The 16,900-nt window shown below is 37.2% G+C and overlaps 1 protein-coding gene across 1 annotated transcript in view; it reads left to right on the top strand.

Annotated features, from left to right (window-relative positions):
- Nucleotides 1-16,900, top strand: part of PRKG1 (protein kinase cGMP-dependent 1) — a 1,210,064-nt gene that overhangs the window by 764,017 nt on the left and 429,147 nt on the right. The window contains exon 4 of the mRNA XM_051982636.1: nt 1,634-1,739. Within this exon, the coding sequence (XP_051838596.1) occupies nt 1,634-1,739 (106 nt within the window). The remainder of the gene's footprint in view (nt 1-1,633; nt 1,740-16,900) is intronic.

Below are 16,900 nucleotides of genomic sequence, written 5' to 3'. Positions count from 1 at the left end.
GGAAAAGCAAGTTATTTATGAAGTGACTATCACAGTGCCTGACACATAGTACTTAATAAATGTTTGCTAAAATTTATATATACATGTACATACATATATATACATACATATATGTCCCCATTTGTATGTGAGTATATATGTATAGTTTAAATGTGTCTTTCTGTGTCTATGTCTATATCTATCTCTTAAATTTTGCCCAGATTTGTCACTGGATATCATTTCCTTCTGGTAAGGAGATAACCAGAGATAAGTCATTTTCCAGTCCCATAAGCATTAAGTAATTTTGAGCCACAAATCAGGTAACACTATCACTTAAACAAATTCTGTGGCATAAAATTGATTTCCCTCCTCTTATCCCCTGCCCATTCTCCACCATAACTTTTAGTTAAGACTCAACCTAAAAGCTTGTCCTCTCTCTGCTTCAGAAGTTGATAACTGACTTCTGGACCCTTCTCCTGCCCTGACTATTGAGTCTCTTGCTCCTTGATCCTACTCCTACCTTTTTATTTAGAGTGTCTCACTATGATCTAGTGGAGTGGAAGTGCAGCATTATTGACAGGAAGATTTATCTGGATATGTCTGGCACACTGTCACCAACTGAGAAATGGGTTATCTGTCTTCTTGTGGTTTACTACATCTTTATCTCTTCATTGAGTGTTTTCTTTATATTCTGAAGTTAGGAACCTTATTTAATATAATGTTATAATTATTATAATTATGTATATATTACATATAATAATAATAATAATAATAATTTAATATAATAAAGACCGCAGAAGGTTCTCCTGTTATCCCAACACAAAATTTGGATTAGGCTACTCTCTCTGATGCTATCTACTTAGATTCCCCTAGGTGAGTCACTTGTCACATAGATGCAGTTTCATCATATCACTGGCATCCTTCAGTGATCAAGCAAACCATCCCTCCCAAGCACACTCATAGGATCATCGGAGGAGGATTATAAAAAGACCCAGAGAGCAAACCAGGACAGATTGCTGTTGACATCATCGGAAGGAATACCCGCAGTGATAAGATCACTTATCCACTGGAGTATTGATATATCTGAGTGTCTCATATAAATGACATAAAAAAATAACTTGGGGTACAGATTGCAATTTATTTTCTAAAAAAAACTTGAGCTTTTTGAAGAAAAGGCTGCTTAGTCATTATTTTCATAATATGAATGTTATCCCCTGTACCTCAAAAATGAGTTTCTCTGTCTTTTCCAATTGACAATCCTTCATGCTGAGTGATTTAACAGCCTTCGGTATAATTACTGTTCTATGGGATATTCCTTGGAAACCTCTGATCTTCCCCCTGTGGATCCTTTCATATCAGTTTTTGGAAATGAACCATATGATTACTAAGCCCCTGCCCCGTAGGAGCTCCATCAAATAGACCCTTCCTCATCATGAGCAATAATGTCAGCATATTCAATTAAAAACAATTTCTCACTTGTGATACTACATAGATTTTGGGGAATAAGTAGAGCATTCTGGTGCACGCTTCAAAATGTGGAGGAAAGGCCAATCATGTGCCTACTTTCTTGTAACTAATCTTGACTGCCAGAGGCAATTCATTGAATAAATTTGCTAATTGAATCTTCTCCATTTTGTTTTGTGTTTTTTTCCAGCTCTTGTAAATGTGAAACTCTGGGCCATTGATCGACAATGTTTTCAGACAATAATGATGAGGACAGGTCTCATCAAGCACACAGAATATATGGAGTTTTTGAAAAGGTAGGATGTTGTTTTCATTCCCTTTGGGATTTTTGTGTCTTTTCTGCTGTTCTGTTTCTCGAAGCATCGTACCTTGCCCATGCTGGTAACAAGTGGACCAGTGGAGTAAAGGGAAGTGAGGCTTCCTGATGCTGAATGCTTCTATTATTCCATTGGATGATGTACTGGAGAGGGGGAGTCTCCAATAACAGACTAATTGTTGGAGAGGCTGCAAAGTTAGTGACTAGAAAATTGAATTTGTGGTCAGGAAGACCTGGGTAAAAATCCCACAGTAGATGTCTACTAACTATGTGATCGCGAGAAAATGTTCAGTCCTTCTGGGCTTCCGTTTTCTGTACTGTAAAATCAGGAGGTATAATAAATTCAAAGCCCCGTCCAATTTTATGGGAAAGGGGAGACGGGAAAATATTTATTAGACACCTACTATGTGCCAAGTACTGTGTCGGCACTTGACATTTGATACCACAATCCTGAAATGTAATTGAAATCATCATTTTATTGTCTATAATCGTATGATAATTTACACATATAATTTCCACTAAGAAAAGTGGAACCCAATAATTCATTTATAAAGAAAATATATTTCAAAGAAACGATGAGTGTCAGATGCAGAATGGATCACCTCCTTATTTTTTCTTTTTAAAACCTATCACAAAAGACATATATGGTACATTTTCCAAGCAGATGTGTATGGCAAATCCCCCACAACAATGTTTCCTGATAAATGAGAAAGAATAATAGAAATCAACTAAGTAATATGAAGGTGATACACAAAGTTTCTAATTATCCCTTAATCCTGACTTTAATTTCTCCAATCACATACAGCACAGATCTGCAAAACCAAAAATTTGCCATCCCCCAAAATGTTTATTTTGAAGAAGGTCAGGTTGAATGTGGTAGTGAGGACTGAAGGAGATAAGTTATTGCCCTCCTTTGGAAGCAAAAAGAAAGAATTTCCTATGATATAATCAGAATTCCTTTGTTCACATAATTAACATTTGGAAAAGGCAGAGTAGCACAGTGAGAAGAGTCCTGGGTTAACATTGATACCCATTGCCCTCATCACCTTGAATAAATGACAAACTCTAAGGCCCCAGTTTCCTTCTCTGTCAAATGATATAATGGGCCATGAATTATATACACATTTTAGGTCTATGGTTCTTTGAAATGCCTACTATGTGCCAAACACAGAGATACAATACAAAACCACCCCTTCCCTTAGAGAGACTCAAATTTACAGAAGGAAAATATAAATGTCATCACAAATTCATGCCTTTAGAGTTTTCTCAGAGACCATCTGGACCAAGCTTTTCACTTTTTATGAGAAGAAACCAAAGCCTAGAGAGGTCACACAAGGGGACAGTAAAAGGGTTAAGATCTGAGTCTCAGTCCTATTGCTTCAGAACCAATTAATGGTGTACTGCATCATTCCTTTTCCACTGAGAAATCAGTACAGATTCTGTGCTTCATTCATTCCAAAGGGATCCAGTAACTTCATAATTGAGAGAACCTTTGCTCATAATAGTTTATGCTGTGGCAGGTTACCATGTTTCCTCGCAAGCTGGGCTTTGCCTTAGAGAGAAAATTTTGAGGAAAGAGAAATAAATTGGTACTATCTTTCCAAGGGTCATAGCAGCCAATGAATTCTTTTTTTACTTGGAACATCCTATTAATATAAGCCCAATGAAATAACTTGTCAATTCATCTCCATTTTGTCATTGAAAAGTGTGAAATTTTATCATAAATTTGCTAGAAGATGCCAAGGTTGTCTGTGGCCTCTTCCTTTTCCCTTTCTTTCTTTTCCTAGCAGTGTCAGGGAGCTCAAAGATTCTGCATTAATATTTTATATTAGAGCATTTCATGTAGCTAATTTATTTGGTCTCTGACTTGGTTATTATCAATTGCCCAATCTCCATATACAGTTGTTGCTGTTAAGAGAAAAGTTGTCTAATATTTAATTGGATGGCTAATGGTAGCATCCTCCAGGGTTTATGCTAAAAGGGACATAAAGGGACCAGAGCCAAGGTTCTCAGTGATTTAGCAACCTGGGACAGAGAAGTCTGGATGCTCAATGAGCATCCACTGTAAGTGTGAAATCTTACTCCTACTTTTTCACCGAAGTGATGGTGCCTCTTTTAGTCATAATCATAGAAACTAAATTGGTTAATGGCCTACTGTGATCAGTGCTGAAACGGAATTCCAACCAATGGGATTTTAACCCATGAAACCTACTCATTATTGTTCATCTCCAAAAACATTGCACCTACTTAAGGGACAGATGTATCTCAACAGGATTGCTTAGCCATTTCAATCAGTTAAGTTCATTTTAATCTAAAGTACCTTTTTTTTTTCCTACCAAGAAGACACACACATACAGTATATATGTATGTCTACACACATACATATATATATATATCACAATATATGCATATTACATATATTATATCTGCATTATACATACATGTATATGTATACATGTATAGGTATATATGTATATTTATGATGAAAAGACACCTGAAAGTTAAGATCTGACTTCAAGCACCACCTTTGTCACAGAAAGTCACTTCCCTCATCAGTGGCCCATGCTGCCTTTAAGACTATTGTGTTTAAAGAAATTGCTGATCTTCATTAATGGAGGGAATTTTCCCTCTAACAATAATCATAAGTTAAATGCAAAAAGGAAGGAGAAGTTCTATACGCTACTAGAGATCAGGGACTTGAAAAGATAATAGCAAAAAAAATCATTTTCACCTAAATGGTATGACGGACAAATGGATTCTCATCATAAACCAAAAAGAAACCACCAGCAGATGCTGTGTATCTAGTAATCAAATTCAAGGTTTTCAGTGACTTCCTCTCACTGACCTTCAGATGATTATTTTCAGAGGTGACTTGATTGGAAATTTTCACTCTTTTGAAGCTTAAAAAGGCAAACATTGGTCCTTCTATGGAAATACTCTTATGCAGTCCCATCTCATTTAACTTCCCAACAACTCTGATTAATAAATGGTAGATGTGTCTTATATTCATTTCCTAGATGAGAAAACTGGGTGCTAGAGTGTTGAAAGGACTTGCCTCAGATCACACAGTGAATGAATATTCAACGGAGCCAAGGCTCTTGACTACATCAGATCTGACCTCCAGTTCGATGCTTTCTGAATTACATGATGTTCCTTCTTGTTTAGAGTAGGTCTAGACCTTTTTTGATTTCTGTTTTCTTTTCTGTGAAATGAGGCTGCACCTTACTGGCACATAAGGATACTGGGGGGAGGAGTATAACTTGGAAAGGGAGCAATGGTAGTTATTATAATGAACTCAGAAAATAAATGAATTAAGAATTATACTTTTAATTTGCATGTTTTGGTTTAGCTGCAGTCCCAATTCTTAGGCCTTCAGATGAGCTATGAGATTTATTTCTCCCAAATTTATCAGACTTTTCCTTGCATTTTTCCACTCTAGTTGCTGCAGTCCCCTCATCCCCTTCATTCTCTATCATATTCTTAATGCAGATGAAATTTAAGAATGCATCTTAAATCTCTATTGAAAATCAATTCCAGCAAATGATCTTACAAGGCAAGCATAAATCCTTACAGAATGTGATAGATAGAAATAGATGTTAGAATATTCCTGCTTAAACCAGCCTACTGTCAGAATATTTACCATTTTACTCATTTTTATGGATTTTTTTCTTTCCTTTTTTTTTGTATGATCACTCATAGGCACACATAATGTGAAGTATAAAATTCTACTGTTCTAGAGCTATATTAATAAAAAAATTCTGAAAATTAACATCTCATATTGGTTTATAGTATCATTCTGTTTTAATGAGAATAACAGAAAGAATCAAGTTAATAATTTGATGTCAGATTTTCTATGTTTTCTATCAATCTCTTTTTATTACAAATGATATAACACAATCATGATATAGCCTCTGTCTTTTACAGTAGATGAATATCAAGGAAGCTGTCGTACAATATTGCTCTACTGGGCCAATCCCATTGATGTGACTGTTATAGACACCAGATTATGGGAGGCACCAAAATCTGGGGTTCGGTCATGTGAAGAATTCATAGCGGCCATTGTCTTTGTCAAAAGGTAGTTTATTTTGGAGAAGATGTTAAAGACAAAATGAAGAGATTCAATAAATCCTAGGAACAGGGAATATAAAATAGAGGGAGAGAGCATAGAAAGGGATTTAATAATTAATGATGCAAAGGGCAAGTAATCTAGTGGAACTTGTTATTTATTAGGAGAAAGGAAATACTCCAGGAGACTGGGGCATGCTTGAAAGTGACTCAGTAAGCTATAAGGAAAATTAGGGTGTGGAGAGACACTACAAGGCATGGTGGGATTAGGAAATACCATGTGGCATGGAGGAGGAGGAAATAGGAGAAAGACACCATGAAGCAGAGTATCCTGGGGGACTGACCCAAAAGAGGGCAGTGAGTTGATTGATTGTTGTCCTTCATTTTGAAGAGGATCAAAATATCCTCATTATGTCTGAGGGAAGTTACAGCATGTCCAACTGTGGCTAATCAGAACAATACGAGCTCTGAATGCTCTGCCATAGGTCAGACACAAATTGTGCTCATGGATATTTGAATTACCATCTCTAATTTTGTTTACTTTGCATTTCCTTTGGGCTATTTCAATTCTGCTTTGCTCATAGAGCACAGCACCTTCTCCGATGAGGGCATGCTATGCTGGGCAGTCCTGTGCCAGTGTCTCCCATATCATAGAATCCTCTCTAAAATTCTTAAGAGAGATCTTGAGAATGTCCTTGTATTGCTTTTTCTGACCAACTTGTGAGCTCTTGCCCTGTGTGAGTTTTCCATAAAATAATGTTTTTTGAGATAAGTGTACATTTGGTATTTGAATAATGTGGCCAGTCCAGCGGAATTGTGCTCTCCGCAGTAGAGTTGGGTATGCTGGGTAATTTAGTTTGAGAAAGGACTTCAGTGCCTGGTATAAGATTATACCAGATAATCTTATACCAGATAAGATTATACCAGAATCATCCTAAGCAATTCAAATGGAAGTTTCTTAGCATGGCACCGGTAGACAGTCTAGGTTTCAAAAAACATACAGCCATGAGATCAGCATGGCTTTGTTGACCTTCAGTTGGGTAATCAGTCTAATACTTCTCTTCCTTTGGAACCTTCCAAATGGTGAACTAGCTCTGGCAATGTGGTTGTCAAAATCTGTATCAATGTGGCAATGAGTATGGCATCGGAAATTTAACTTCAGAGACATGACTGGGATTTCTGACAGGACATGACAAGGTGAGGCTTCTGGAGACCCTCTACAGAAGGTGGGCCTCAGAGGATTGACATAACTTGGAAAGATGACCTCCCCTGAGGGTACGATGATGGAGTTAAACCAATTACTTCTCAGTGCCTTCTCCCTGACTGGCCCAGGGAGCAATTCTTCAGTTTCTCTCTGCCTAACACACTCACCATTCAGGAACTCATCACCATGGCCTATTTAGGCTTGAATTTCTTTTTCCTTTTTGATGAAAAATTAATCTTTCTGTTTTTTTTTCCCCCTGAGGCAATTTGGGTTGAGTGACTTGTCCAGGGTTACACAGCTAGGAAGTATTAAGTGTTTGAGGTTATATTTGAACTCAGGTCCTCCCGACTTCAGGGCTGGTGCTCTATCTACTGCACCACCTAACTGTCCCTTTTTATTTTGTTTTAAAAAATTAATACATTATTTTTTTCTCAGTCCCACCGGTGGAAAATAAGTATAGCAAATATACATAGTCAATACAAATGAATCCCTTTTTTACATGCCAGGAAAAAACAAACAAACAAACAAACAAAAAACTGTCTCTTTATGGACACTCAGGCTCCTGGTCTCCAGGCAAAAGGGGTAGCCTCTTTCATCACCAATACTCTGGAATGATGGCTGTTCTTTGTGTTGATCTTAGGGTCTTCAAAGTTGTTTTTGTCACAACCTTGCTGTTAAAATGCAAATTGATCCTTCTGTTCTGGTATCTTCATTCTGAACCTGTTTATAACTACCATTCCTTTCATCAATTTTAAAAACAATTCAATAGTATGCCATTGCATTCCCTATACCACAATTTGTTCAGCTATTTTCCAGTTGATATATAGTGTCCTGTTCTTAATTTAATATTCTTCATCACCTTGAAAAAGGACCCACCCAGACTTTAGACTTGACATTAACACCTATAGAGAGTGATCACAAAGCTAGGAATGAGAGCCAAAAGGAAGAAAGAGTCGAGATTACATAAAGCTTTGGCAAACAAAGCAAAACAAGTTGGTCAACATGACGTATCTTAAATGTGGGAGGGGTGGTTACAGTGGTTTTCTTGCAGAAAATAATTTGGAGTTTTAGTGGTTTTAATGGATGGGAAACTTAATAGATGTGAACGGTTTTACATGGTTGTCAAAAATAGATAATGCGATAAGAGGCTAAATTAAGAGGGTGGTAGGACCCAGGACAAGGGCTATAGAATTCATTAGTTTTATTATGGCCAGCAAAAAATAAAATAAAATAAGTAGCTTCACTAAAAGAAGGATGGACCTAGGATAGAACAATGAGATGCCTGTTGTATTCTACCTTTGACTAGTTTGGGGTTCTATCCATGGTGCTACATTTTTAGAACCTTAATAAGCTATTGAACTTTTGGAAAAGTACAACCAAGAAGATGAAGTGCCTCAAGATCATGGATTGATGGAAGGAATAGAGGGGAAATATTTAGCCTGAGGAAGAGATGATGGCCAAGAAGAGAGAGAGCATGGAGGCAATATGTATGTTTTACATGTTACATAGAACAGAGCTCTGAGCAGTTTGTGGCTTAAGGTAAGGACAACTTTTTACCATTAGAGTGATACAGAAGTGGAGCAGGTTAGAAAGTGCTGAATTATTTTGCCTTAGAGACCATCAACGAAAGGCTGAGTAACCCCTCATGGGGTGTGTGGCAGAGGGATTTTTATTAAGATATGGTCAGACAGGAAAAGTTAATGACAAATGTTGGAGGGGATGTGGAGAAACTGGGAAACTGATATATTGTTGGTGGAACTGTGAAAGAATCCAACCGTTCCAGAGAGCAATTTGGAATTATGCTCAAAAAGTTGTCAAACTGTGCATACCCTTTGACCCAGCAGTGTCACTACGAGGCTTATATCCCAAAGAAATCTTAAAGGAGGGAATGTTATGGAATGTTATTGTTCAGTAAGAAATGACCAGCCAGATGATTTCAGAGAGACTTAGAGAGACTTACAGGAACTAATGCTGAGGAAAGTGAGGAGAACCAGGAGATCATTATACACGGCAACAAGAAGACTACATGATGGTTTATTCTGATGGACGGAGCTCTCTTCAACAATGCAATGTATTGATTCAGACCAGTTCAATCATTCAGTAATAAAGAGAGCCACTGCGTGTGGACCACAACATAGTATTTTCACTCTTTCTGTTGTTGGCTTGCTGTTTTGTTTTCCTTCTCATGTTTTTATTTTTTTCTTTCTAGATACAATTTTTCTTGTACAGCAAATAAATATATGGATATGTATACATATATTGGACTTAACATATATTTTAGCATATAATGGAATACTTGCCATCTAGGGAAGGGGGTGGGAGGAAGGAGGGGAAATTTCAGAAGAGAAGGTTTTGCAAGGGTCAGTGTTGAAAAATTATCCATGCATATGTTTTATAAATAAAAAGCTATAATAATCTAAAAAAAATAAAAAAGATATGGTCAGAGCTAGATGTCCTCTGAAGGTCTTCTAACTCTGAGATTCTATCAGAGAAAAGCTGATTGTGTTTACTTTTTAGGAAATATTACAAGTTAGTACATTGAGTCATCATGGGTGAGGACTGGGAAAATTTAGGTTACATAAAGTTATAACTTAGATTAAATAGTCTATTATGTGTAATTAACAACCTCTATTCTAACAATAATTAATAATAATAATTCATGTTTGTATAGTATTTAGTTTTGCAAAGTGCTTTGTAAACATTTTCTCATTTGATCCTTACAACAACCCTGGAAGGGTTACTATGGCCATTTTATAGATGAGAAAACTAGGGGTCAGAGAGTAAAGCAAAGTGACTCATCCATAAGTGTGTAGTAAAGGGCAGAGGTAAGGGCTGATCCTGGTTCTCACTCTAATTCTGGCATGATATCATTGGATCATAGATTTAAAACTGGTTATCATTATATATTATTATATGCAGTCATGTCCAATTCCCTCATTTTATAAATGAGAAACTCAAGGCATGGAAAGATTGAATCACAAGCCCAGTGTCATACAGTATATAAAAATCTAAAGCAGGATTTTAATCATGTCTCCCAAGGTCAAGTTCTCTCCTTAACATACTACATTTCCTCTTAAGATACCTAAGGATCCTTGTTGCTGTTTGGCTGGGTCTGACTCTTTGTGACCCCATTTGGGATTTTCTTGGCAAAAATACTAAATTGGTTTGCTATTTCCTTCTACAACTCATTTTACAGATGAGATAACTGAGGCAAAAAGAGTTGTGACTTGCCAGAGTCACACCATTAGTAGGTATCTAATGTCAGACTTGAACTTGTGAAGATCAGTCCTCTGGACTCCGGACCTCACACCCTCTTTGCTGCCTTTGAGGATGCTCTTAAGCATTCTTACTTTGTCTAAAACTGAGATGATAGCATATTTCCTGAATATGGTAATAAATGCTTGATTATTGATAATAAATGGTTAGTTGATTAATTCTATATCTCTGAGTCATATCAAATAGAAACTCAACTCACATAGTTTGTCATAGCTCATGGTATTTTTGTATTACTGAATTTGATTTCAATTCTAGTCCCAATGTGTTTATGCTTCTTAAGACTTCTCAGCCATGGGCTTTGGCCTGATGCTGGCAATCAAGGCAACATCAAACTTACCTTCTTTTAGCCCTCCAGAGGCTTCACATCCACATCTGTATTTCCCAGTTCCCATAACAAACCCAGATGTTCCCACAGAACTCGGTGAAATTACTAAATGGGAACAGTTAATAAAAACACTGCTTGTGGCACAGGCCCAGAAGCTGTTCTGCAAACTGCTAGCATTTGCCATTGTTTCTGGTCACAGGAAAACTCTTGTATTGAGGCAGTTTTTTTTTTTGTTAGAAAACTGATTCACTCTCTGTTCCTTCTATTACATTTTCTAATAGGCAAGTTCCACACTTGATATGTTCCCTGGATATTTCCAATGCTCCCTTGGTCTTGCACAATGTAGCTGTCTATGCTATTTATACTAGTGTGGAGAGCAAACAAGAAGACAGAGCAGAAATAGGCTGGGGCCAGTCTTGAGTTGTTCCTAAGAATGTCTCCAAACAATAATGAACAAGTGCTGCCTGTTTACACAACACCCAGGAAGGTCTGCTGGTGTCTAGCTCCTTTTTGTAAACTCTCCACTCCTGAAGAGAATCATTGTCCTTAAGTGGGAAAATCACCTATTTCCCAAAGAACACTGGTTTTTGGAGTCAGAGATTCTGACACTATTTGAGCCAGACTGCTATTTCATACCTTATGGATCAAAATGAGTATTATCTGTTCTCTGTCTCAGTTTCCTCATTTGTAAACTGAAGGATTAAGCTAGAAGACCTCTAAGATCCCTGTTCCAACATCCTACATTCTGCACTTATGACTTGAATTTGACTCTTGCCTTATTACCATCTTTGATAATTTGGGTGATTCCTACAAACTTTCACCTTAATTTGTTCATCAATAAACTACAGAAGTGACATAAGATGGTTTCAAAGGGACTCTTCAGAATCAAATGCTGCCATTCTTTAGTCCATGACTTGAGTTTGAATCCTGACTCTCTTGTTTGTTACCTGTAAGGATCTGGACAAGTTACTTTCCTTTTCTTTACCTCACTTTACCTTGTTTGTAAAATAAAAGACTTGATCCCTGATGTTGGTTTCAGCTCTTATATTCTGTGACTCTCAAGTTCTTCCTGAGGTATAATATGGACTGAGATCATCTCAGAAGGCTTCTCAAAGTTAAGCTGAGGTCACTTCTTAAAATACAAGTAGCTCAGTCTCAGGAGCACCCAGAATGAAACCAATGCTTCTCGGTTATATATGCCTGGAGAATCAAGGGTGAGTTCCATTTTTTTTTAATAGGAGGTCATAGAAGAGACAAAGCTCATTTTGGTTTGGTAGCCTGGGATCCCCTAATTTATGGCCATGAGTCTGAAAGAGATTCTCCTAAAATCTTTCTTCACACTAATACTTAAGGACTAGGGAACTGAAATTTTCTCAATGTTTTCTCTACAATAATTGTAAATTTCAATTTATATAGAATGGTGTGTGAATTTCTTTGTTCCCCAAATCCATTCATCCATTTATTCATTCAACAAACATTTTAAAGCATAAACTTTATGCCAGGTACTGGGAAGCATGTGACCAATCTTCCAGTCTTAAATTTCTCTTAAATTACGTGGCCAAGCTTCTCTTCATACAATAGACAGAAGTTCTATTTCAAAATCTTTCTAGCTTGTCAGATCACCTGTGGTACAGCCTCCTAGATCCCAAGTGGTAGAACTGAAACCTCTAGAGACTCATTATCAGGGATAAAATGCTCCTTTAATGTGTTTGCCCTGATATATGGCCAATGTGTAGATGTGACCAGAGGCTAAAAGGTACCTTAGAGGTTATCCATTCTTCCCATTCATTTTATAGTTAATGAAACTCAGGCCCCCAAAGGGGAAGGTACAAGGTTGAGCAGGTTGTAAATAGCATGAGAGATACTTAGCTACATGCCCTAATTTTTTTATATTATAGCTTTTTATTTACAAGATATATGCATAGGTAATTTTTCAGCATTGACAGTTGCAAATCCTTTCATTGCAACTTTTTCCCTCTTTTCCCCCAGCTATGCCCTAAATTCTTAATCCAAACTACTTCCTACTCCACCATGTTACATGCACTTTCATGAATATACAGTAACTTGCCTGTGAGCGATTCACTTAAATCGCAGTCTGGAACATTATGAGATTTAAATGACATGCCCAGCATGCATGACCCCTATATGTCAAAGGCAAGATTTGAATCCAGAGTTCTCTGACTCTGTGACCAATCTTCCATCCATTTTACCAGACTTCCTCACATTTTTCCTACTCACAGAATCTCAAATTTTAAAACAGATTAAACTTAGATATTATGTAAAAATTCTATAGTTTGTAAAATAAAGAAATTGTATCTGGGCCAAGTTAAGTCATTTAACTGTGGTGATTGGTGTGGAGAAGAGATAACATGTTCTACCCACATTTCCCTTATAGCTAATCCTTGTTCTAACCACTGATTATTCTGGGGGAAAAAAAACAAATTTAATAGAGCTATCTCCTATTTTCTTCATTCTCCTTGGCAATGTTTCCCAAATTTAAAAACTCAGCAAATATTTATTAAGCATTTACTGTGTGCAAGAATTGTCCTACATGCTAGAAATACAAAACCAAGAATGAGATCACCCCTTGCCCTTCTTCCTGGGAGACAATAGCAAATACACAGATAGAGAAATACAAAGTAGTGGATAGAGCACCAGCCCTAAAACAGGAGGACCTGAGTTCAAATTTGGTCTCAAGACACTTAACATTTCCTAGCTGTGTCACTCTGGGCAAGTCACCTAACCCCAATTGCCTTAGAAATAATAATAATAATATGAAGTAGATCAAATTATTTCAGAGTAATTTCAAGAGGGAAAAGACACAAAGATCAGCAGGAGAAAAACCAGCAGTTTAGGAGAGACCCTGATGGAAAATTTTGAAGAAAACTAGAGATTTAAAGGGATGGAGTGAAGGGGTTTGAGGGGAAGCATGAGAAACAACCTATGCACAAGGAGGAAGGCAGGAGATGGGGAGTCACATCCAGGGCACAGCATGTACACCATTTTGTTTGGCCCATAGAATGTGTAGAAGAGAGATTGAAATTAATCTTAAAGAGAGGTAGAAGCCAGACCATCGGGCTCATTCAATTCTAAATGGAGAATTTTTCATCCTATCCTAGAGCTGATAGGAAGCCAATGAAGATTTTCAATTAGGACTGACATGGACATATTTGTGGCATATTGCGTTGGCAGCTGTATGGTAGAAGAATGGAAAAGAGGAAAGGTTAGGGAAAGGAGTCCAATGAATAGCATAGTTCTTTAATCCAGATGAGTTAAAATGAAAGCTCTAAACTTGGAGGTTATGTGAATTGAGAAAAAGAGGCAAGTACAATTTTTTTTCCATATTGCTTCCCTTCATAACTGGTTGCTAGAATCATAGTCTTCAATTTAAGATGCACAAATTTTCCTTCAGTTCTCTCTCTCTCTCTTTTTTTTTTTTTTTTTGGATTACAAATGACCATTATCTTCTTTTGTCATTGCCTTTTAGGAGAATGAAAAATGCCTCCTCCTCTAAAAAAAATTATATCCACCACCTCTTCATTCATTTCCTTGCTCCTTAACATGAATCAAGAGGGAGGAAACAGTCAAGCCTTGTTTGCTAACATATTTCTGTAACTAAATATGCCAGTGTTTCAAGTAAGTGTCCAGTAATTCATCTGAATGAATTCTAAAAGGACATACATCTCAGAATATTTTAAAGATTTTTCAGTTCATTTTTCAGAAGAGAAGAGGCAGGTGAATGGACCTCTTAAATGTTGAAATCTAATAGAAAATTTCCCCCAAAACTTCAAGTTTAGTTCACTATGGCTCCATAAAACTTGCATTCTTTTCAGTTTGAGGGACATAATGGGAAGCATTAAAAAGGAGAGTTATCTTTTACTATGTCTAGTGTTGCTTGCTCATTGCCTAGTCCACTGGAGAAGATGCATTTTCATTAAGGATGATTTGAGAAATGGATTGTTATAAAAATAATCATTAATTTCCCATTTTCATGTTGCAGTAGAGCCAGTATCTATATTCATTTTGAGGAAGTGTGAGCCCACACTTGCCTATTTCTAATTATAAAAATATTAGTCATCTTCACATTTCATGTATAGTCACACTGAATTCAACATGTGCAAAAGTCTGTCTTTCTAATTCTTGTGCGTGGTTAATGAAGTATACAGAATGTTTTATCTATGGTGGCAACCCTTCTCCTTTCCAGGAACAAATGTTTTGAATCTTTTAGGAAGATGGAGTTATAGGTGGAACAAATACAGCCTGAGGAGTTAGAGGGCAAAGGCTAACATTTCCATGGGCATAATACAGCAACTTCAAAATCCTGCTCTGTTTTCAGAGTCATTTTGGATTTTGCAATTAAAAAAAAAACATTCCTTACTATAAATTAGATCAAATGTCCATTTTCAACTCTGAGGCTCCAAGAGCCAAAATATATAGCCAGCTTTCTTTGTCAAACACTTCAAAACATAGACGAGAAGATATGACAGTCTCAGGGAGAAAATTTTACTGAGTGCAAAGGAAAATCTTCTGCTGATTGAAGTATAAAGAAGGTGGCTTTCATTTCTCCCTAGAAGTTTACAATATGTCAGTCTGGCCCATGCCAGATGCACAATGTAAGGCTGACAAATGGAGAGCAAGAGCCCAAGGAGAGTAGGCATGAGGAAGAAGCAATGGAGAAAGAGGGGATCTAAGGCCAAGTTGAGCTGGAGGGTGATTTAAACAGGGAATAGCTTCAAGCAACAGTGAGATCTGTTGAAGTTTGAAAGAGATGAACAGAAGCTCATCATAATTATTGTGTGAGCCAATGATGCCATCTGTCACACTGGTCAGTGGTGCTATATTAAAAAGTTAGCCAACTAAGACTCCAATCCTTTTACCTATTACATAGGGCTAGTCTGAATCCTTCTACACCTTTCTTAAAGGGGAGTATGAATTTTTCCCCTTTAGTCACTAATCTCTACTTCTAATGTATTTCTCCCCTTTGGAATTTGATCAATCTTACCGTTACAATAGTTGGTTTGCTTTTAATCTAAAGGCATATAATGATGATCAGGTCATAATAATAATGTAATAATTCCCATTCCCATTTAGATTTTATCTCAGAATGAAAGAAATTAACACAATCACAATAGCTTAGAGTCCCCAGTTGGAAAAACTCCTAACCTTAACTCCTCTCCAATTTATATTCTAGTTTATATCTATCTAACCATTAGTTTATGATTATGAGGCACAAATCAGGGGAAGGAAACTGTTGTGTCGAAACTAGCTCTCTGGAGGACCTTGGTACCAGCCCAAGTCCTTGGTCTTTGAAGAGTAGTGATGAGGTGAGACTCATGGGGATGATCATACATGGAGTTCATTTATTCTAAATATTCTCAGTCTAATATACCCTAATACCTTTATATAAAGGGCAGGAACTTTGGAGAAATATATGTAAGGCTCAGTATGGTTGATTTAATCCTAAAACAAAGTGTTTACTCAGTGGAATTGATAAGACAATGGTTATCTAGTTGATCAGGTGAGTTCTCCAGTTCAGTATGATTGATTTAATCTTACAACAAATAATGGTTCCCTAATGATCTAATGATTGGTTTATAGTCAGTGATGTAATTGTAATAGAATATATAAAACTGGAGACAAACTCAGCCAGAGCCAGACTTCAAGATAGAGACCCTCGTGGTGGCTTTCTTGCCTCCTGCACTGAAACAAAGACCCATTCCGGAGGGCCTCCAGAAAGCTAGCCAGGTCCCAAGGGAAAGAGACAGACTGTGAAGGACATAATAAAGACTTTGGACTTTATCCCAGACTATTCGTGTGATGATTATTTTACTGAAACCAATACTGGTCCTGAGATCTCCAGAAAGCTAACCAGAACATTACACCCTTACAAAATGAAAGCATCACTGGAATGCACTAATTATATACTGTCTCATGTGGGACCACATAAACAACTTGCTATTATATGTAGATGACTCTTTGCCATTTGGTATCACTCTGCTTCAACTGCAACTTAGGTTGTCACCACCCCCCACCCCACCCCCACTTCTCAGGAAGGCTGAGAACCCTTAGGGGAGATGGGGAGCCAAGCCAGACATTGTTAGAAGGTTCCCTCTGGGCAGAAGAGTCTTATATCTCACCCAGAGTTCCCTCACTATCTGTGGCCCTCTACAGGAAACCTTTAGAAAAAAAACAGAACATTTTAGAATGTCTGTTACTAGGCAGAAGGAGGGGGATTTGGGAAAAGATCAGACTTTTGAAAAAAATGTTCCTC

Source organism: Antechinus flavipes, chromosome 2 (genome assembly GCF_016432865.1).
Source record: "Antechinus flavipes isolate AdamAnt ecotype Samford, QLD, Australia chromosome 2, AdamAnt_v2, whole genome shotgun sequence".
Lineage (NCBI taxonomy): Eukaryota > Metazoa > Chordata > Mammalia > Dasyuromorphia > Dasyuridae > Antechinus > Antechinus flavipes.
This window is presented reverse-complemented; position numbering and strand designations above follow the sequence as displayed.